At 54.6% G+C, this 21,589-nt stretch overlaps 11 protein-coding genes across 11 annotated transcripts; 6 read left to right on the top strand and 5 right to left on the bottom strand.

Moving 5' to 3' along the window:
• Positions 1-315: 315 nt before the first annotated feature.
• On the bottom strand, positions 316-1,200 carry RHO25_000960 (uncharacterized protein; the record flags this gene model as incomplete). Its single annotated transcript, XM_023593567.2, has 2 exons — positions 316-440; positions 504-1,200. 2 exons carry the CDS (start codon positions 1,198-1,200, stop codon positions 316-318), a joined length of 822 nt encoding a protein of 273 aa, XP_023459620.2.
• Positions 1,201-1,648: 448 nt separating this feature from the next.
• On the top strand, positions 1,649-2,657 carry RHO25_000959 (uncharacterized protein; the record flags this gene model as incomplete). The annotated part of the gene is made up of 5 exons (XM_023593566.2): positions 1,649-1,737; positions 1,803-1,814; positions 1,880-1,907; positions 1,955-1,981; positions 2,082-2,657. 5 exons carry the CDS (start codon positions 1,649-1,651, stop codon positions 2,655-2,657), a joined length of 732 nt encoding a protein of 243 aa, XP_023459623.1.
• Positions 2,658-3,037: 380 nt separating this feature from the next.
• RHO25_000958 (uncharacterized protein) lies at positions 3,038-4,117 on the bottom strand (the record flags this gene model as incomplete). The annotated part of the gene is made up of 4 exons (XM_023593565.2): positions 3,038-3,497; positions 3,560-3,623; positions 3,680-3,939; positions 4,041-4,117. 4 exons carry the CDS (start codon positions 4,115-4,117, stop codon positions 3,038-3,040), a joined length of 861 nt encoding a protein of 286 aa, XP_023459622.2.
• A 947-nt stretch (positions 4,118-5,064) lies between these two features.
• On the top strand, positions 5,065-6,619 carry RHO25_000957 (uncharacterized protein; the record flags this gene model as incomplete). Its single annotated transcript, XM_023593564.2, has 2 exons — positions 5,065-5,497; positions 5,583-6,619. 2 exons carry the CDS (start codon positions 5,065-5,067, stop codon positions 6,617-6,619), a joined length of 1,470 nt encoding a protein of 489 aa, XP_023459617.1.
• Positions 6,620-7,184: 565 nt separating this feature from the next.
• On the top strand, positions 7,185-7,683 carry RHO25_000956 (uncharacterized protein; the record flags this gene model as incomplete). The annotated part of the gene is made up of 3 exons (XM_023593563.2): positions 7,185-7,280; positions 7,378-7,609; positions 7,661-7,683. The coding sequence occupies 3 exons, from the start codon at positions 7,185-7,187 to the stop codon at positions 7,681-7,683; spliced, it is 351 nt and encodes a 116-aa protein (XP_023459616.1).
• Positions 7,684-8,301: 618 nt separating this feature from the next.
• On the bottom strand, positions 8,302-8,556 carry RHO25_000955 (uncharacterized protein; the record flags this gene model as incomplete). Its single annotated transcript, XM_023593562.2, has 2 exons — positions 8,302-8,394; positions 8,452-8,556. 2 exons carry the CDS (start codon positions 8,554-8,556, stop codon positions 8,302-8,304), a joined length of 198 nt encoding a protein of 65 aa, XP_023459619.2.
• Positions 8,557-9,624: 1,068 nt separating this feature from the next.
• On the bottom strand, positions 9,625-10,954 carry RHO25_000954 (uncharacterized protein; the record flags this gene model as incomplete). The annotated part of the gene is made up of 3 exons (XM_023593561.2): positions 9,625-10,203; positions 10,251-10,668; positions 10,749-10,954. The coding sequence occupies 3 exons, from the start codon at positions 10,952-10,954 to the stop codon at positions 9,625-9,627; spliced, it is 1,203 nt and encodes a 400-aa protein (XP_023459618.2).
• A 707-nt stretch (positions 10,955-11,661) lies between these two features.
• On the bottom strand, positions 11,662-12,519 carry RHO25_000953 (uncharacterized protein; the record flags this gene model as incomplete). Its single annotated transcript, XM_023593560.2, has 2 exons — positions 11,662-12,102; positions 12,160-12,519. The coding sequence occupies 2 exons, from the start codon at positions 12,517-12,519 to the stop codon at positions 11,662-11,664; spliced, it is 801 nt and encodes a 266-aa protein (XP_023458320.2).
• A 3,244-nt stretch (positions 12,520-15,763) lies between these two features.
• Positions 15,764-17,283, top strand: RHO25_000952 (uncharacterized protein; the record flags this gene model as incomplete). Its single annotated transcript, XM_023593559.1, has 2 exons — positions 15,764-17,044; positions 17,104-17,283. 2 exons carry the CDS (start codon positions 15,764-15,766, stop codon positions 17,281-17,283), a joined length of 1,461 nt encoding a protein of 486 aa, XP_023458321.1.
• A 357-nt stretch (positions 17,284-17,640) lies between these two features.
• On the top strand, positions 17,641-19,296 carry RHO25_000951 (uncharacterized protein; the record flags this gene model as incomplete). The annotated part of the gene is made up of 3 exons (XM_023593558.1): positions 17,641-17,701; positions 17,757-18,380; positions 18,434-19,296. The coding sequence occupies 3 exons, from the start codon at positions 17,641-17,643 to the stop codon at positions 19,294-19,296; spliced, it is 1,548 nt and encodes a 515-aa protein (XP_023458316.1).
• A 430-nt stretch (positions 19,297-19,726) lies between these two features.
• Positions 19,727-21,538, top strand: RHO25_000950 (uncharacterized protein; the record flags this gene model as incomplete). The annotated part of the gene is made up of 1 exon (XM_023593557.2): positions 19,727-21,538. One exon carries the CDS (start codon positions 19,727-19,729, stop codon positions 21,536-21,538), a length of 1,812 nt encoding a protein of 603 aa, XP_023458317.2.
• Between the last annotated feature and the right edge of the window lie 51 nt (positions 21,539-21,589).

Below are 21,589 nucleotides of genomic sequence, written 5' to 3'. Positions count from 1 at the left end.
AACGAATCCGACGATACCCATCGAGCATCATTTACTCAAATCTCTGATAAGCGCTCAGGAGACGACGCGATAGATTCTTGGGTGCTGCGCCTGGCGACGGAGCGTCAAGACTTCGGGCAACAGGTGATGCGACAGCTGGGGGTCGCAAATCTCCGACCAATCGATGAACACAAGCTCAAGACCCGGGTACAGTATCTCGTGTACCATGCAGGTAACCAAAAGTGACAGACGTGCATTGGGAGAACACGACGAGTTTGTGCATTCCGAAGGATTCTTATACATGACTTCTCACGATTCTAGGGCCTGCAATGCGGACTAAGCGCCAACCTCCCCGAACCGATATTGCGCCCAGCTCATACTGCCATCCGCCATCGTCCACAGCCGATTGCCATCTTCAGAGCTTGCTGCGCCGGCCGCCACATAAATGGGATACAGGTGGTCTGCTTGACTGTCAGATACGACTGGAAACGACACATGGTCGGCAATCACGATCCTTTACTTACCAAAAGTAGGGTGGGCTTTTTTCGCATCGGGTCTTTTCAACAGTGCAGCCATGGCAGCTTGCCTGGTCTCGGGAGACTCCTCCACTGCCTGCTTTAACGCTTCATCGAATGAGTGTACATAATCCAGCGCTCCCGGTGTCTGCATTCCCCGCCACAAATCTCGTAGATTGTGGACAGCTTGGCCACTGGTGATGATTTGGACGCCCTCCTCGCGCAACGATGCGACAGCTTTGCCCAGGTTGTAATGCATATCGGGATCGTCTTCGCCATAGATCGAAACCTGAACGATCGGGACGTTGAGCGGATTCTTTTGTGGATCGAACGCACACATGAACGACGCCCAAACGCCATGATCCAATCCTCTCCTCACGCCTTCGACTTTCAGGCCTGCGTCTCGAATCTTCTCCATCACGCGTTCTGCGAGCTCTGGTGATCCCACGTGAGGGTACTTGAACTCGTAATAATGTGGCGGGAATCCATAGAAATCATATATCAATGGCATGGTTTCTGCAGTGTTGACTTCAATAGTGTCCCGATACCCTTCCCAATGCGCACTAAAGACCACGACGGCTTTCGGTCGGACCTTCTGTGTCACTTCCCTGCCGATCTCCTGAAGCTTCGAGTAAGCTGGGTGGTCCTTCTGCTCCATAATGTTCGGGCCTCCATGGGAAAGAAAATAGACAGGTGTGCGGGCCATCTTGCTGGAAGTAGTCTGTATCCTTTGAAATGGAATGGGGGAGGAGTTACTGGTTTGAGGATTTGCCCCCTGCCAAATGGTGGCGCTAGTCAATCGTGTTCTCAAGCCGTTGGTAGCTATTCTCACAGTGTTGAGCAGATTGTCAGATGCGAGGAACGGAATGGTAGCGGCAAGAAGTCCGAGGAGTAGCACTTTCACCCAGGATCTGAAGAAAAACATTGATAATACATTGGTGCATACGAGCTTCTAGAATCCTACTTTGACAATCTGTACTTGTAACCCTCAAAGTAGTTGCTAAGTAAGCCATTGGGCTGCTTGTATGCGATAGCGGAGGTGTTCCGCGCGCCCCTCAGTCGTCAGTGCTGCCGCAACACCGAGAGTGACAATCAACTTTCGGCGAAATACAACAAGCTGCTGATCTTCCTTTGTCATCGGGATATCCTCCACTATGGCGACTTCAGGGGCTGCGGCGCTCGTGATGCCCGCGCTGAAGCGGCACACGTCGACAGTTATTGTTGCTCACGGCCTCGGCGATAGGTACATATTCACGATGGGAAAGTAGAAGTAGTGGTATGAACAACATGGCTGACCACATCGAATAGTGGTGCAGGATGGTAAGCCAAATCAGTGAAATGGGAGAATGGATGATATGCTCGGCATGACTGACATTGCCGGCTAGGTATTTCCTCGCTGAGGAGTACAGACGTGTATGCAATTCGAGGCAGCTTCATGAGTAACGCTGACTGTCTAGTAGCGCTCCCTGTTCCCAGAGACCAAGTTTGTAAGTCCACGCGATCGTTTGAACTGGAACAATGAGCTTCTGCTTCTCAGCGTGACCGACATGCTAAACTGAACTTCTGACTGAACTGCATGATGTCTAGGTCTTCCCAAATGCACCCCAAATTCCGATCACCGTCAACATGGGCATGCGAATGCCGGGATGGTACGACATTGCAGATTTCGGAGATCTCGCCAACCGTAGCGAAGACGAAGCCGGCATTCTTCGATCGCAGAAAGTGTTCCACACGTTGATTGAGGAGGAGATCAAAGCTGGTATTCCAACAGAGCGCATCGTTCTGGGTGGGTTCAGCCAGGGAGGAGCAATGAGTTTGATGGCGGGCATAACTTCACCAACAAAGCTGGGTGGAATCTTTGGACTTTCCTGTTATCTGCTACTCAAGGGCAAGGTTCGGGAACTGGTGCCCAAGGACAGCCCGAACCAGAAAACTCCAATCTTCATGGGCCACGGTGATGCAGATCCGGTTGTCAGATATGACTGGGGCAAGATGACGGCGGACCAATTGAAGGAGTGGGGCTGGGATGTGTCGTTCAACACATACAAGGGGCTACCGCACAGTGCGGCGCCGGAGGAGATTGAGGACTTGAAGAACTACTTGTGTTCACGAATTCCAGACCTTGGTGACAAACCTCTAGCTGGATCCAGCGGTAGTCTCTGACTCCCGGAGTGGGCCAGAGGGGCACTTGCACGCGAGCCACATGATGCTGGAGAAATCAAAGCGGCTTTTGCAGTAGTTGGCCTTCTACTCATCTGGGTGTTGACTGTAGCTATATGGAAGAGACTGAAGAGTTGGTGGTGAAGTAGAAAGAGCATTGTGCCAGTCGACATGGCAGTCTCTAAAAAGGCGGCTCTGGGAGCAGGCTGTGAAGTTTGAAAGAGCAGTAGAAGCTCAGTACATTTAGAAGCTGCAGGCTGCACTATCATGAAGATCCAAGTTCTATCAGTGTATCAACTCATCGCGGAAGAAGTCACAATTCTCCTCCCAATGCAAAAGAGACCTCAGATGAGATGAAAGGAAGTACACGTTGATAGAGGCGTTTACCTCGCCAAGTTGCTTGGTGGCTGAGTTGCTGGGCCCTCTGGAGTGACATATGCCTTGGTCATGCCTCCATCAACGACCATGTCATGCCCGTTCACAAAGCTAGCTTCGTCGCTGGCAAGGAAGAGAACGGCTTGTGCTTGCTCGATGGCTTCGCCGAATCGACCGGAGGGGAAATGGACCTCGCGGCGGTGGCGCTTCGCCTGATCATCACCAAGCCAGTCCTGCAGGAGTGGAGTGTTCAGAGGAGCCGGGCAGAGCGAGTTGAAGCGGTAGCCCTCGCGTGCGTGGACAATAGCCAGTTCGCGCGTCATGGCTGCCACAGCTCCCTTCGAAGCTGTGTATGCAAGCTGTGGTGTGGCAGATCCCACGAGCGCGACGACGGAAGCCGTGTTGATGATGCTGCCCTTGGTCTTGTTGTACTTGCGCAGAGACAGGACTGCGTGCTTGCTGCCGAACCTGTAGTTCAAGGGATATTGATCAGTATCCTGTCGGCAATCTTCTCATCGAAAGTGACGTACCAAACACCCTTGACGTTGATGTTTTGTGTCAAATCCCAGATCTTCTCAGGTGTGTCGACCGCATCTGATACAAAGTCAGTGAAAGCCAGAGAGGACAGTCTTGGTCATGAATGAACGAACCAGCGTCGTCGGCGTGCATGATACCAGCATTGTTGAACATGATATCGAGACCACCCCAGGCATCGAGCTTTGCAACGGCAGCCTCAACGTCCGCTTCCTTGGAGACATCGACTTTGGCAATCTCGACTTTGCCGCTTGCTGAAGGAGCATGCTCTTTGGCTTTAGCGATGGCCTTTTCAAGGGCAGCCTCCGAAATGTCCGTCATCAAGACATTGGCGCCCTCACGGAGGAAAAGGATGGTCGTCTCGAGTCCGATACCTCTAGAAAATGGTCAGATATTGATGTATCCCAAGTCAATGGCATGATCTTGTCGTATATTCTTCTTCTCGATCGATAGTACTTGATCGCTGTGATGACTTACCCAGCAGCGCCGGTGATGATGGCATTCTTGCCGGCCAGACGGCCTTGTCGAGCGTCTCCGCCGCCAGCCCTAGTCATGTTGTATCAGTATTGTGCTTGAGATGTCCAGATGCCGCCCGCGCATTGTCCACTCACATATCAAAGAGTAGTTTTCTGTGGCACTTCCTAATCGAGTAAACGAATCCGTAGCACAAAGCCAAATGGATGGGGAAGAATTGATGACAGCTGGGGCGCACAGGTACAAGACGAGTTGCAGTTCAATTGCTGCTGCACCGGTGTCGATAGTGAGGTTGCGATGTTAGGTGGTAGTGCTGCAGCCTTGTGAAGTGACGACGTGCCGTTTCAGATTTCATCAGATATGCCTTATCCACACCGCCCGCTGATGGAAGCAGTCGCACGCTAGCGCTTTCCGCATGACATTATCATCCCAATCTTGCACACTGCGCCGTGGTATAGGCTGTACTTGCCATGTCGGGCGCGTTCTTTTACCTCACTAGACCCGCACTTCTGATAAGTGGACACTGACGGGTCCTCTCGAGTCGCGTGTATGGACTGCGGTTTCGGCGGCTTTGTGTCAGGCTCGCGACGGACGCCTCATCGCGCGGGAAGACATCGGTCTCTGTCCGCCGGCTAGACTACAATGGACACGTGCTTCATCAAGGCCATCGCCGTCGAGAGCATTGGGAAGCAAGGGCCCTGCGTTCAGCAACATCGCAGGTGAGGTCCAAGTCATGGGCCGCGCGCAATGACTTTGCCGACGCAGCCACGCGACTAGCCTGCTGATCTGCTGCGCAGCTCGGGGTAAGGTCAGCTAGTGAACCGTGGGCGTGCATATATACCAGTCCCGCGACCTGCGCCTCCACTCCAGATAACGACACTGGGAACAGGTCCGGCCGAAGTAATCTCTGACCAGTTGTCGCAAGCAATCCCTTTCAACACTGCAACACTCTCGTTGTACTCAACGATACAACTCTATCGTATTCCACTTTCCTTGAGTCGCGACACGCGTTGCACAGAGACGCACCATGGCCGACGTCAAAGACCCGTCTAAGCTCACTTACGAGGATTTGGAAGACCTGCTGAAGGATGATCCTGCTGTCAAAGTCGGCGGCGCGGACATCGACGGACAGATACGAGGGAAGCTGATGTCCAAGAAGAAGTTCATGTCCATTGCTTCCTCGGGATTTGGCTTTTGCTCAGTCATCTTTGGCTGGGACATGCATGACCAGACATATTTCCGGGAGCTGGCAATTAGCAACGCCGCGAATGGATACAGGGATATTACTGCAGAGGTTGATCTGAGCAGTTTCCGCAGGATACCTTGGGAGAACAATGTGCCCTTCTTCCTGGTTAGCTTCAGAGAGCCAGAGGGCGGCAAGCTGAGCGCTTGTCCCCGAAGCCTGCTGGAGACGGCCGTAGAGAAGATTGAGGCCAAAGGTGTTGGTGCTTTGGCGGGAGGTGAGCAATGATCTGCAGTGGGCAGTTGTTTTCATGCTGTATGGAGGTCGTGCGAGAGTCTTCTGCTAACATGTATTTGTGCCAGCCGAATATGAGTTCTTCACCTTCCGAGCACCTTCGCTACCGCAGAATTCCGACGAACGCAACTCGAGCGCGACGGCGACATTCTTGAAACAGAATCCGGTCAACTCATTGCCGAGCTTAGAGGAGGGCATGTTTGGGTATTCTCTCACGAGACCGACGCATAACCAGGACTGGTATTACGATATCTTTAAGACGTGCAGCAACTTTAGGTGCGACATCGAAGGTTGGCACACCGAGAGCGGGCCTGGTGTCTACGAAGCTGCACTGGAATATGGAGAAATCAGAGAAATGGCGGACAAGGCTGCTTTGTTCAAGCTGACGGTTAAGAACACCAGCTCGAAATATGGGATCACGCCATGCTTCATGGCAAAACCACGAGAAGGGCTTCCTGGTAACAGCGGACATATGCATGTTTCGCTCAAAGACAACAAGACGGGCAAGAACCTCTTCTATCGCGAGGAGAAGGACGAGAACGCACCTTACGAGGACATTGCGCACGTTTCGGACATTGGCCGACAATTCCTTGCAGGTGTGCTGGACGGCCTACCGGACATCATGCCTCTCGTTGCCCCTACGGTCAACAGCTACAAACGTCTTGTTGAGAACTTCTGGGCGCCAGTCACCGTTTCGTGGGGACTGGAACACCGTGCTGCTTCTATTCGCCTGATCGCCCCGCCAACGTGTCCACCAAAGGGCACGAGACTCGAGATACGCGTGCCAGGCGCTGACACAAATGCGTACCTGGTCCTGGCGGCCATTCTGGCGCTCGGCTGGCGAGGTGTTGAGAAGAAGATGGAGATTCCCGTGCCTCCGCTTGGGAAAGGCCAAGATGTCGGCGGCGAGGCTGACAAGGGTCAAAGACTGGCGAAGAGCCTGAAAGATGCGACAGCGACATTCGCTCGTAAGGGGAGTGTCGCACGTGAGGTCTTTGGCGACGAATTCGTCGACCATTATGCTGGCACTCGAGAGCATGAGATCCGGCTGTGGGATGAGGCAGTGACTGATTGGGAAGTGAGAAGGTACATTGAGACAGTATGATCGAGACAGCGAGGCTCGTCTCAGTTCATGTGCGTTACGGCAGCTTTGTACATAGTGGTGGCGGAGAGTGCATGCCAAAAATGCGATTACGAACATGGTCAAAATAGCTACACAACAGCCGCGGCCTGGAAAGCCCTGTGAGATGACGATCATGTGACTGCCACTCTCAATGCCATGTTGTTTACGCAGGTCTGCAATAGTGCCAGTGTCTTTGTCCAAGATCGTTTTACCGTTCACCATAATCTACGCCTGGTGGCTGTGTAGCATTCACGGTTGTTGTCGCCTCGACCTGAAATCCCCGTTCCGAGCCACAAGCGTGCTCTAGTGAGTCAGCAACTGCTCGTGCCAAGCGGCCCTGTCGCAAGCCATCTCAGCCTCTCTCCCAGTCAACGTGCTTTGCGCCTTATTACTTCTCCGACACACGCCACCTCACCGCGCACACCTCTTCACCATCGCACGACTCTCGCAACGCCCTCAACCAGCACGCCGACGCTAAGAAACCGTCTCTGAACCGCTTCCGACACATCCACGACCTCCTGACCATCAGGCGACAGCCTCCGTCATCATGGCCTCCAGCAACAACGAAGGTCTCTACGACCCCTATGTGAAGCGCGGCGCAGAGGGAGATGCCGGAAATGCTCGCACACAAGGTCTCCAGCGCGTAAGTGATATCTGCACGAGAATGGGACAGACATCGCGAAGGGCGCATGCGCTGGAAGCCGGCGGAGGTGGGAATCGGAGGCTGACAATGACAACAGGAGATCGACAGCGCCGTCCACACCATGCAGAACAACATTCACAAGATCTCGGAACGTGGCGAGCGATTGGACAATTTGCAGGACAAGACCGACCACCTGTCGACCCAGGCCAATAGCTTCCGCCGTGGAGCGAATCGAGTGCGCAAGCAGATGTGGTGGAAGGACATGAAGATGAGAATGTGCATCATTATTGGCATTATCATCTTGCTGGTTGTCATCATTGTGCCCAGCGGTAAGTTGGAATGGCAGATACAGGCAGACATATGGCGCTAACACGGTACAGCAATCTACGGCAGCAGGCACTGAGCGTGGGCATGATCAACCGCAATGACGACCGAGACACGAAAGAAACCTGAGGGGGCAGATGATGTATCATGGACAGATGATGTATCATGGACGAGGCACGTTCGCAGACACGAACGGCGGCTTCATCGTATGGCATGTGCCCTCTACCATGTATCCCAGCACTTTTGAAATGCCATGCTTGAATCATGATAACGGCGCCCACGGAGAGCGATTGAATGTTGTTTTTGGTTCATAGTCGCTTCGAATGTAATCTTACGGAACCTCGAGAGGTGAGGTTGGAATATCACAACTCATGAGCCCACGACGATGAATGTTGAACAGACAAGAGCGTGCCCCAGGAACAAAGCAGCCCTCAGAACGGATCAAAAGAGTATTAGTGCAATTCGTGCTATGGGTATCACTGCTACGCCTCCCTGGAAACCGCTGATGAAACTCGGGCGAAACCACAGATCGAAAAAAGTCCTCGAAAGCCTGCCCCTCCCTCCAATGACAATACCTCCACCCTCTCCCAATCGGATGCTCATTCGAATGTCCTCATGCGAACGCGCCGAAACGCGTGCTGCTTGCCAACTGTGTCGAGGTCCACAATCGGATGGTGTTCTTGATGTGTGACGAACGCTAGACCGCGCTCGTTGTTGCCCTCTTCCGACGTCCACCAGCCTTGCCGCAAGTCAGGCACGAGGCGATAGCCCAGAAGACGGAGACGATGCCCTGGTAGGTTGGTTAGTTTTGCGTGTCGCGTTTGCTCAAACATAAAGCTCGACTTACGTTGACGATGGCCTTGAGGACGGCCACGATGGCGTTCACAACAGCCATAAAGCAGCTTGTGATGGCATTGACCACGGACTTGAAGCAAGAGACGACGGCGCCCATGTTTGCGGTGGCCTCGAGTTGTGGATGTGTTTCGTGTGGTCGTTATATGAGTTTCGTGTGTTCGCAAGTGCTGATGCTTTGGTATGAAGCTGCTTGTATTCGTTGATTGATGTGTTCGTGTCGAGTCGTGAAGAGAAGATGGGAAAGCGAGTTTGGAGTTGTTTTGAAGGGAGAAGGAGAAAATAACACAAACCGGAAGTCGCGAGCTTGTTTGTACGACGAGCATGCAAGAAAGACACGACGCGAGCGAGGAACGTGCATGCAAAAAATGATGACTGGGAGCGTCATTGTCCAAACACCCCGGTCAGCAGCACAAGTTGTCGTTCGTTCCTGCGCATGTACGACGACGCAGCCATCGCCCCGTCCTGCCGTGCGCCTTTGCTCGCCGAGACATCGGCATGCAGCTGCCACAGGAGCACTAGGAGCTTGCAGCGCGTGTGGGTGGAGCACGCGACGTGATGGCCACGATAGCACGCCCAAAGCGAACGTCAATACTCATCAACAGCGCTGGATGAAACTGGGAAGTTGGAAGCTGAAGTGCGCCTTGCGGCGAGCCGAGATCACCAGTGCATGTGCAAGGGTGTGCTGATCTTTTTTGACTCCGAACTTTCGCAGAGCCGCGCTCCGATCTGTGATCGTCTCTGTCTCATCCTTCTGCCACTTGTGGCGTGAGCACAGTAGTCGCACTGAGCTGCGCACTGCGTTTCAAACAATTCGAAGACAAGACCCTCATGCATTGCAACGCACATGCCTCACACAGGCCGATCCGTCAGCACCAGGCGCGGCCGTCACAGAGGTACTTTACTATACATATCGCAAGACGCCGCAAGCTCGAGTCAGAAATGGCGAAGCTAATGCATTGACAACGCTTGTGCCACATGCTCCAAGCAACTCGTGACCAGTGGAGAGCTTTGTTGCAGCAAAGGTCATTTACAGCGAATGCCAATATTCTAGCATACCGCCTCTCTGCTGAGGGCATCGCTCGATTCGAGGCTGACTTCCTATATTGTGCCTCGCTTCGTGTGCACTGCTGATTAAACAGGCGAGATTAGAGGCTGAAAGGTCTATTCACTTTCGCTTCTGTGACGTCGAACCATTCATGGCCTTCCCGTGCGAATGGCTATGATCATGATCATGGTCGTGGTCATGATGGTCCTCGTCCGCTCCGTGTTCTGGATCATCGCTACGGGCAACAAACTCGTCCGCGAAAGGTGCATTGTTCCTGGTGGTGAACCTGATCGTGACGCGCTTGGTCCCCCTCACTTTCTGTGCAATCGCATCCCTAATAATTTGCTCCACTTCATCGGCCCGCGATACAGTCCAGTCGCTTGGCACAGCAACTTCGAGCTCGAACATGAGATTCTGACCAGATTTAATGCCTTGCAATCCGCGAAGCTCGAGTCCGTAATTCTTGAGAGCACCTCTAGCCGTCGTCTCGGCCTTCTCCCTGATCTCCTCTTCGAGTCCACGATCCGCGAGTTCGTAGAGTGCTGACATGGTATTGCCCCATCCCGCTTGTACGATCATCCCACTGATGACCAGTCCTCCAACTGGGTCCAGCCATCGCGCGCTCTCCAGAAAATGGCTCGCAACGATAGTGAAGAGAGCGACGAATGCCGTCAAACTGTCCACTCTGTGGTGGTAAGCCTGCACTTGTTAGCTAAGATCGATTTGCAAGTCGTCAGATCACCAACATTGCTAGACAGCACGCTGCTGCGCTTTTCCTTGGCGACTTTCATGGTCGCTCGATATAGCCATTCTTTGATCACAATGGATCCCGCCGCAAGCCACGCAGCATTGATATTGGGCCCAACCTCTGCCGCCCCGTGCGCGTGATCGTGCGAGTGGGAATGTGCTAAAAATCCCAGATGTGACAAAAATTCGTGAATATGTGGGAAGAACTGCTGGCTCAAAGCAAGGACTGCCTGCAGTCCTATGCCAATCCCACCACCAAGGAGAATGCACGACACGGCTAGAGCGCCGAGGGACTCGATCTTGCCGTATCCCATGGGGAACCTTGAGGTCGCCGGGCGTATTGACCAGGAGATTGTAGCAAGTGTCATAATATCGGAGACGAGATCCGTCAGAGCATGTACCGCATCGGCGGTCAAACTGCAGGTTTGGTGAGCTCGCTGTCGGCACGAGATACGCTGCATTCGCGGCGGTCTTTGCTCGAGAACGGGTTGTCTTACGCTTTCGAATTGAAGATGTAACCTCCCGCACCCTTTGCTATTGCCATGCCCAAATTGACGTATAGACCGATTCGAGTGATGCGGACACCCGGGTCCTTGCTATTCTTACTCGTGAGGTAGGCATTGTCGCCGTGATGGTGGTGATGATGGCCGCCTGCGTGCGAGTGACCGGCGTGCGTGCGCTTCTGCAGCACCTGTGTCGCCATTGGGGCTCGCGGTGCCGTCGGCGGACTGGCGCGGGCGGAATGGACGAGAGAGGACCACTGATGGGGACTGCGGTGGAGAGGGCGGGCGTGGGCGTGGGCGGAGGCGGAGGCAATGGTCAGCAGGATGCGGCGCTGGCTGCTCGGTTTTAACAGTCGGCGCGCTGCGTGGTGCACGGTCGACGTCGAGGCATTACATCGCGGAGGCCACGAGGAGGAAATGAGGCTGCGCATTGAGGACAAGTCGCCTCAGGGGACGCGCCAGGATCAGCCTATGCGGCTGCTGCAACTTTCTCGCACACCAGGTTGCAGTGGTCGCGGCGGGACAATGAGACTTTGCATTGGGACGCGTCAGTACGTTTTCGACGACACGACCACCAGCTGCTGCGCCAGTGGTTGTCGTGACGCCAAAATGCACCGGCCCACTCTCCGCTAGTCCGCCGAGGCTCGGACGGGAGTGGAGGAAAACGCATAGCTGCCAAGCACTGTGACGAAGAAGGCCATGAATATTTATGTGGTCGAGCCGATGGCCCCACACTCTCGTCTATCTAGCATTGAAAGCACAGCATGTGAAGTACTCCTGCTATCGTACACCCACAAGGAAATTCGTCATCAGTCGTGAAGTTGTCTTTTACATCAATCGTTCCAGCAGCTGGGGGTATCTCATCGCAACATGCTGCAGTGTACAAAAAAAGAAAATTGATATGCAATCAATTGGAGAGCACAGATTGAATGCTGATGCCGCCTCTTGTGCTCTGCGAGTCGGGTGAGCAGCGCTGGGAGACGCCTGGAGCCTGGAATTCATCGTCCTGCGGCGATACACTTGATGGATCTCTGTCGAACGTGCGGCGGATTGGAGGGGGCGGTTGGTAGAGTGGTAGAGGTTGTGGAAGACTCCGCGATCGTCCGTGTTCCTGTCGAGACTGCGTTCGCGTGCGCTCAGTCGTCGACTGTGCATGCCAGGACGCAGCATCGCCAGAAGGTCTGGCCTCTCCTGCCTCCATCTCAGCCTCCGAACCAAAGCCGATACCAGAATCGCTGTTGTGGTCCGAGATACCTCCGTGTTCGTCGACAGGCTGATAGGCCACGGACGCTTTTCTCTGGGCCATTCGCGCCGCCGTCTGGAGCGTCTTGAACCCTTTCTCCATACACTGACGTGAACAATTAGCAGTGTACTACCAGAGTTAAAGAAAAGAAATCCGACTCACCTTAGACTCGACAACCCCCCATCGCTCGCCCAGGCGAGATGCCAAGATCTCCCACATCTCCCGTCTACACGCCATGTACTCCGTGGCCAGCAGTTCAAGTTTGTGCGTGTCCCAATCGTCAACATGGCGGCGTTCGATGAGACGCTCATGGCGTTTTCGACAGGCATTCGCAGTTTTGTTCGGAAAGTGGCGGTTCGCAATGGGTTGCCAGTTGAGTCCCGATGCTCGAGCTCGTAAGAGAATCTCATCGTCAGCCGAGCTCCAGATTGCTGCGGCCTTGTGAACATGCTCAGACGCTGACGGATACGGTGCCGAGGAAGCCGTGCTGCCAGCCATAGTTGCCCGGATTTGCTTGGGCATGATCGGAAGATGGTTGTAGTTGGTCATTCAGGAGCCCTGAGAAAGATGAAGGCAATTCGTTCCGATAGTGGTATGATCGATCTTCGAGGACGCAGGCCAGGCGTCGTAGATTCCAGTGAAACGGAAGACTGGCGAGAAACTTGCAATTATGGATTAGAGCTAATTGGAGAACCAGTACCAGACCCAACAAGAGATAAGGAAAGACTAAAGGAAATAAAAGAGGAAAAGTCGATCAGATGACCGAAGACAGAGAGAGGCCAGCCGCTCGCAGGTTGTGTTTTGCTGTCAAGCCGAAGTGGCAACAGGCCAGCTTATATGGACCTCTGATACACACAAGTAGATGTTTCGGCCTATTGCAGAGCGTGGTTGAAACAGCACGCGAGCACTCCAACCACTTGGTCTGGCGTACAGGCCCCACAGGCCTCCAGGAGGACGCCAGGCTGAAACACCAATTTGCAATGCTCTCTGAGCGCTTCTGCAGAAAATGTTTGAGAGTATTCGAGCAGGTCGGCTCAATGGCCCTCGAATCGACGTGAGCTGGATCCGAGACGTCATGGAATGCGGGTTGAGCAGTGAAAGGAAGTATCGCGCCTGTTTCAAGCTATTAAAAGCACTTGTGGCCGCTGAGAAGGTCGTGGGTCGGCGCGAAGCAAGCATCGGCGGCTAAGCAGTCTTCAACTACACACAGATGGCAAGTACTCTTCATCGCATGCTCCTGCAGCTCACTCCGCTGTACTGCCGAGCACACCGGGCTGGAAGATGGCAGCTTCGGGGCGGCAATTGTTCAACGATCGTTCGAAGATGGTGGCTCTGGGCATGAATATGGGCTGCTTGAGGTTGTGATGAGGTGGGGAGACCGCGAGACTGCTCGTGCACTGCACTGCTGTCAATGTGCGCTCGAGGCCGCATGTTGCCGACCAGTCAATTGATATCCCGACTGCGTTCCAATGTGCTAGTGCGCAGTTTCCACGACGCGCTGTATAGACGAAGTTTCCACCTTCTCAAGCTCGCTTGATTATTGGACAACGACAGGCGGTTAGAGAAAATGCCTTCTGCGCACCAATAAGATAATTTGCACGTTGTCATTGGTGCCAGCAGAGTGACATTGGTCGCTTTGTGGTTCCGTGCAGGTTCGGTCGTCTCGGCTGTTCATGCAGTGCGGAAATGGATGGTTCTTTTGCTCTCTGTCCCGGAAAGTTGAAGATGAAGCGATCGTCTCCAACCCCAAAATAGCAAGCGAAACTCTCGGCAATGTCTGTGGCTTGGCTTCGTGGAGGTGGCTTGACTTCGCTTCTCACGACTTGCGAGTTCGCATAGTACACCACACCAAAGCTGCTGATGGCCAAGCTCCATCTGATGCGACCGAGCGTCTCACATCTCACATCTCACTTCACACTGTCAAACGTGACGAGCTGATGATGGACCGGCCGATCTGCCGCCTTGCCCTGCTGTCGTTTGTGCCCATTTTCACGCTGCTACGTTGCTCCACTCTGCCAGAGGCTCTTCACAGCTTGACAGGAGCATGGGTCGCGGGCACATGCATCGGCCCGGCTTGACAGGCGCTCGCCCAGGGGCGTCGCGTTCTGTCTCGCGACACTTCCGCTGCCGATCAAAACAAGCGGGAGGGCGCCTGGGGAAGGGCGTGCTGACGCTGCCTCCGCGCTCGTTGCCTCTCGCTGTGGAAAGGCTGGGCCAGCTGGACGATGAACGATTCAGAGGTATGTCTATGCAAGTCGAGGCATAAGAAGATGAGCTGTCACATTCGATGCTGTGATCAGCATAGGTCGACCATCGTTGGCACCACACGCATGCTACCGCGGGGTACCAATGAAGTCTTGCAGTGTGCGCAGCTTTCCAGGTAAACAACTGCTGCAAGCAGAGCCATCGAGCGCACGCTCCATCGCCGACGACACCCATCCTGCCAAGCTCAGTGCTCTCCCAGCATGTCGCCGCAGAGTGAAGCAGGCTCGACAAGACATGGCAATCTGCTTCACTATGGCAACATGCAAGCATCACGTCGGACTTTGCCACTGTCTGCTTGACAATCGCTTCAGCCGTCGATTTTGCCGCTATCATCTCGGCCTGAGTGATGAGGCCACATGCAAGCCGAGCTAGCCCTCTGCGCTGGCCCGGAAAGCAGCATATTGATGTTGATGACAGGTCCGATCCGAGAATCTCAGACCCTGTCAGGGACCTGTGTGAACGCACGACACGGTTCTTCATCATGCTGCCGTTGACAGGCGCGGAAGGAGTTGCCTCACCATTGGGCCATCCACCACATTGTTTGAGGCTAGGCAGTCCAGCACCCTGTATCCTCTGCCATCGTTCCCGCGCGGAGTCGCAGCCTGCCTATGGCTCCACCCTGAAGTCTTACAGAAATGCCTGGAACACATGGGCGGAGCGCGGAACGTTCGTCCTAATGTCTCCCGACATTGAGTGGCGGAAAGAGTCAAACGAACATTCGTGTTGTTCGCGGGGCACGATGTTGAAACGTGCAATACAAAGCATGGACGATGCCCGTGGCAAAGCCCGGACTTCCACTCCGTAAGGGATTGCACTTGGAGGTTGGTTCTGATTGTTTTTGTTCGCTTTCTGCTTCACATCGTTGGCGGCTGTTGTTTTGTCCTTCTTCTGGCGGCTTGTTTCTTCAAATCCGGTTCCCTGCAAATCGAAATCGTCCGTTGCGCCTTTACGGAACAGACCACCATAGCTTGAAGACCAGAAAGCCTCAGCAATACGGAAGTCAAGCACAAGAAACCCGTGCAAACATCCATCACTGCCGCGCCCCACCAATCGCCACTATCGATCTTGTCAGTTCCTGCTCGCTGCCTACGAGCAGAGGTCGGTGAGCGCGTTTGAGACCTACGGCTTCACTCGTTCAAGCAAGAGATCCTGTGTCGAACGCTCTCCAGCGACTGCATCGTCCTCACCGCCCTGACCCATCTGCACAAGTTCACGGCTCGAACCTGCCCGTTCTTGCGACTTTCCACCTGCACGAACGCCCGGGCTGCATCTCGTAAGTGCTTTGCCGCTGCAATCCACGTGCCAGTTCCTGACCGTTGAAGGTACGTGCACACCGCGCTTGTGGACTGCAGCAAAGCTCTGTCAGCCAATGCAACGCCACTAACAGTTTCTAGCTTCATCTCGCGCAATGTCTCTGCCCAACTTCGTGCATCCATATCCCCTTCATCAAAACATCCGACGCCAGTGCGCGAGACCTCCGTGGACTCAGCAATACCTCATCATGCCTGTGTCTCGGCCAGTCGATCAATACCCACACGGGACGCCGACGCCGACATTGACCTTCCGACCCCCATTGAACCGCGACCTCCAATCCAGCTTCTCTGCATCGGTTTTCGATGATTTTATGACGCCGCCTAGCGCAGTGGCCGGAGATCTGGCCACGGTGGACTCATTCCCATGGCGAGAGTACTGCCTCGATGACTCTTTCACTGCCCCTGCCACCGACTGCGCCGGACTGTCATATCAGTCAATGGACACAACTCACTGCGAACAAGCAATGTGGCCAATGCCCACCGGGCATTCATCTCTGGCCAACCTTGAAACACCTCAAGCTCGTCCCGGCTCGTCTGCTAGCACCGCGGCGCCAGAATCGCTCACTCATCGCGGCTATGGGCCCGGGTTGCGCAGTTCCAGTGCGCTGGGCATCGGACACATCGACAATGGCTGTGTTCGGCGCAGCTCATTGCTTTCCAGTCGAGTGGATCTCGCTAAGTTCGAAAACGTAGAGAGTGGGCAATCATTCATGTCGACGACCGAGTGTGACAATGCACCATCACCGTCCACCACCGACACCTACAGCAACGACCCGCGGACCCCTGGAAGCAGCCGGCAGTCTGACAGTTCAGTGCATGTGCAAGACGAGCGCACGCACGACAATCTTTTCCTCGAGCACGCTGTTCCCAAGCTCGACTCTTCATTCGGACCCCTGTCCTCAAACCCCTTAACTTCGGCAAGTGCGGCGACACCGGCTTATGCACCAGCGTTATGCTCCGCATCCTTCGGTAATATGACGCTGGCAGCTGCCTTCCACACGCAGTCTGGTCAGTGGCCCACCATCGCAATGCCGACATCGAACACCTACCACCCACACGGGCATCCCATGCCCACTGGCATTCCGGATTTCACGTCCGCCTACGTGGACTTCCAGAGCGTGCAGCCGGCTGCCATACAGCAATTTCTGCGTCCAGAGGCCGGTGTGATCCAGGGCTTTGGCGAAGGTCGTGAGGAGGACTGCTCCGAGTCGTTCAGCGAGGGTAGCTCCGACATGGATGTTGAGGACAACGTCGCAGAAGACATGAACGATCGAGCCCTCCATGACGCGCATGCTCGTCGCGCCCGTGACAAGTACCTGCTCAAGATGAGGAACGAAGGCTTCTCGTACAAGGAGATCAAGCGCATGGGCAACTTCCGAGAAGCAGAGTCGACGCTGCGAGGCCGGGTGAGGGTATTGACCAAGGATAAGACTGAGCGTGTCCGTCGGCCAGAATGGACTGCGGAAGATGTAAGTCCATGATGTTTGCACTTCCATCTGTATGCAGCCGTGTCCTAACGAAAGTGCAGGTTCGCCTTCTCAACCGAGCTGTCGCTCGCTTCTCAGGTCAGCATGGCCGTGGTCGTGGTCGAGACAGTGGTCGCTTGCCATGGAAGAAGATCAGCGAGTACCTGGCGCAGGAGGGGAGCAGCTATCACTTTGCTGCCGCGACCTGTGCCCGCAAGTGGAAGGAATTGGGAGCCAAGTGAGCTTGCTCTCTGGAGGACGGACTGCTGCATCTCTCCATGCGCGATGAGGGGATGCCATGCGAGAAATACACGATTTGGGACTATGCCTACCTGAAGCTTCACTTGAGGTTGCATCGTACTTGTTGCTTGTCAACGGTTTCCATCAGCAACAACAAACTTACATAATGTATGCAATGTGAGAGCAAACGAACGGCCGTGCCACCTGCCGTCTTCACTTCCGCCGAGGTGCATCGCGAAACTGTTTTCTTCAGCTCCACAAACTGTCATTGCACTTCTTCACATAACCTTGAAGACCTTCGCACACCACAGCTACGTCGACTTCTCTCTACACCTCCACCACACCAGCAATCGAACACCATGACCGAGCCAGTGTCGTACCGGCTGTCGACCATCGACCAGTCGGCGGTACGAAGTTACAGTGAGTCGAACTGGGGACGCCTCGTCGAGTATATGGACCGCTGACAGGTGTACAGTCCGTTGTTGCTACTGCTTCCCATATCGAAACGGCAAAACAGGAGCAGATGATGTCGTCTCAAGACTCACCGATGCAATGCAGCGCGCCGTCAATCGCTACCCCATCCTAGCAGGCTCAACATCAACAAATACCGAAGCCGTCGAGTTTGTGCTGCCAAGTCACGCACAACCTCTCCGCCGAGAGACTGTCAGCATCGGCGCCCGCTTCGCCCCACTACTGCAGTCAAGGCGAGAGAGCACCGGCGGAAATACGTTCGCTTTGCTTGACATTCGTGAACAAGGACAACAGGAAGATACAGACAAGGGGCAGAGCGGACATCTTCAGGTTCTCGTGAAAGCGGAGGGTCAAGCAATCCGTCCTATCGTCAAACACTTAAGTAAAGCGCACTTTGCGGAGACATACGATGAGCTCGCCACAAGTGGAATGCCAGCCAGCACCCTAGTAGGAACCAACTTCAGCTCTTTGCCGGACTTCCCAGATCCGGCGGCGGGAGAGAGCCCAGTCTTCGCCGTTCAGGCAACCTTCATCGAAGGGGGAGTGTTCGTCACGGTCTTCTTGCATCATGCAGTGTCTGACGAACGTGGCATGTCAGCCATCATCCGCCTGATGTCTAGTGGCCATGGTAAGTGCGAGCCTAAATAGAAATGCGGTCTTTTGCGACTAATAGGCTCTTAGAATTTGCTTCGACTGATGTCAGATCTGATGCTGTTGATCAGTCCAGAAGCCGAGACCGCCTCTCCGGTTCTCGTGGAGTCAAGGCCAAACGCTTTGAGGAGACCAAGTACGGAAGAGCACAGAAGCCATCGAGCAATCCAAGTGCACCAAGATCCGCCAGCTGCCAAATATTGGCACTTGATTTGCGGAAGATTCGTCAAACGACAAGTCTGATCAACGAGCGGGCCGTATTGTCGTTTGACGAGCCCTGCAAGACTATTGGACCACTCGAATGCCTGGTGGCTATTCTTTGGAAGGCCATCACCAGGGGCCGAAGCCCAAGAGTGAGAGTGGAAGAGAAGCAGACGTCAACATGCCGTTTCCCGGTCGACATGCGCATGCGTCTCGACCCGGTTCTTGGACCTGACTACTTTGGCAATGCTTGCGTCCCTGCGAAAGCCACCGAACGCTTCATCCGCCTCAGCCTGCCGTTCGACGTTGGAACGTTGAGCCACACGGCTCACCTGGTTCATGACAGCATTTCGACGACTGACGAGACGGAGTTGCGTGCCACCATCGCCGCAGTCAACAATGCTTCGGATGTCCGTGGCGCTCTCGACATCGGTGCAAACCTCAACACTGACTTCGTTATCACCAATTGGTCTGAAATGCCAATGGGAACTGCGGCGACTTTGGGCCTGGGGCTTGGCGCACCTCAGTTCGTGCGTGAGGCAAGCAGAGAGTGCATGAATGCGGGCTGCATCTTGTTGCCTCCACGTGAGGACGAGGAAATGTGGGAGGTCGCGATGCAGGCAGATGAGGAGACCATGGCCCATTTGGTCGAGGACGAAGGCCTACTGCCATTCGTGCTGCATGTGGCATGAGAAGACATCGGCGGACAGCTCAGACATGACGCTGCGAGACGCCGATCTCGAGCACACGGACGTGGGTGGAAAGTACGGACAGCGAGGTTGGAGACGGAGTGATGGAAGACTTGTGTAGCATGTGCCTGATAGTGTGAAATTGGGGCTGATGTCATGCTCCTGCATATTCTAAGTCTCTCCGTGCGCCGTGTTGATGTGGCTGAACCTGCCGAGCCGGCCGAGCTGCACCTCTGTCGTCGTTGCCAGTTCGCAGTTCACAGTTCACCTCACAGCAGCGCGTGATTGCAACGCCCGCCGCCCGCCTGTAAACGCTGCTGCATGCGATCGCGATGCTGCCGCCGCCTTTGTAACTCCGCCAATCCGCCGCGCCCCATCCGCTCCGCGCCGCTGCGTCTGAATGTCCCTGGCGAACCACCGCTACAACCCGGCCATGAGCAACTCATTCGAGAAGTCGGTCAAGAGAGGCACCAAAGTCAAGCTTGCGCCGCCCAAGTCCAAATATGTCGAGCACATCCTGCTTGCCACGCAATCCGGCGAGGCAGGCGTCGCCGAGGTCTTCCGCACGCTCCAGAACCGACTACGCGACTCGACGTGGACCGTGGCCTTCAAGGCGCTGATTATCGTGCATTTGATGATCAAGGAGGGCGTGCAGGACGTCACGCTCAGCTACCTTTCCGCCGCGCCGCGCAATCGATTAGCCATCAACACATTCACCGACGTGCAGACTCAAGGGCAAAATATCCGCGTTTACTCTGAATACCTTCTCTCGCGCGCACTGGGATACGAACGGACAAGATGCGACTATGTGCGCGCTGGCGAGGGGCGTATGAAGCGCCTGACCGTGGACAAAGGGCTGCTTCGTGAGACGGAAACCGTACAGAGCCAAATTGCAGCATTAGTGAGATGCACCTTCTTGAACAACGATGTGGAGAATGAGATCTCCTTGACTGCATTCCGTTTGCTCACGAGGGACTTGCTGGATCTGTACAATGTCGAGAACGAGGGCGTGATGAATGTCTTGAGCCATTATTTTGAGATGTCGAGGCCCGACGCGGAGAGGTCTATCGCAATATACAAGAAGTTTTGCAAACAGACGGAACAGGTAGTGCAGTACCTGAGTGTCGCTCGGCAGTATGAGCATGCGACGAGGCTTGCCATACCCAAGCTCAAACATGCCCCCACCAGTCTTGCTGCCTCTCTGCAGGAGTATCTGGATGATAAAGACTTCGAGATCAATCGACGGCAGTATCTTGCGGAGCAGGAATCGAAGAAACCCGGGGCTAAACCTTTCTCAAAGACCACGTCGGCTGCGAAAGCAGCGACTAAACCCGCAGCGCCAATTCCAACGCCGTTCGATGATATCAAGTCTGGCGCGACTGCTGCGCCAGCAAGCCAAACCGCCAAGGGGCCGGCGCCGGACCTCATCGATTTCTTTGAGTCTATCGAGTCGAACCAACAAACCATGCAGACCAATCCATTTCTACAGCAACAGCAACAGCAGCAGCAGCAGGTCCAGCAGATGCAGGCGCAGCAATTGCAGATGCAAATGACTGGTTACCAGCAACAACCACCCAGTATGAGTTACTCGCAGGATCCTCAACAGCCGTTCAATGGATACGCTGGGCCAGGAGTGCCGCAAATTCAGTATGATCAACAGGCAGCGCCACAGACACAGTCGCAGCCACAGCCCATACAAGCTCAATACACTGGCGCCGGATTTGGTGGGTACAGCCCGCAGCCACCTCAACAGCAAGCGCTGGCAACTGGACAAACTACGAACCCATTTCGTTTATCCATGATGCAGACAGGAGCCAACACTGCAGGCTCAACGCCCGGACAACAGGCTCTCAATCGTCAATCCACAAATCCGTTCGCTAAAAGTGCATTTGCATCAATACCTGAGAACGGCCCTTCTCCCCCTCCTCAACAGCAAAACTCTTTAAATGGAACGCAAGGTCCCTTCCAGACTCAGCCACTTCAAGCACAAGCCACTGGAACGAACCCGTTCGCGAGAAGCACACCAAACTTGCAGCCGCCATCCGCGCCGAATGCATTGCAGGTGCAGCCCACGGGAAGCACCAATCCTTTCAGACAATCGCAGTTCGTCAATCAGCAGACAGGGAGTGGCTGGCAACATGGACCTCAAAATACCATGGGGGGCATGGAGAATTTAGAAACTGTTCCTGTCTTTCCGCGGCCAGGAGCACAATCGACGCAACAGCAACAACAACCATGGGTATGAGGAGAATTTTTGCATCCAGGTGGAAATCTTGAGAGACTTTTAGCGTGGAGT

Source organism: Cercospora beticola, chromosome 1 (genome assembly GCF_033473495.1).
Source record: "Cercospora beticola chromosome 1, complete sequence".
In the NCBI taxonomy this organism is placed as follows: domain Eukaryota; kingdom Fungi; phylum Ascomycota; class Dothideomycetes; order Mycosphaerellales; family Mycosphaerellaceae; genus Cercospora; species Cercospora beticola.
This window is presented reverse-complemented; position numbering and strand designations above follow the sequence as displayed.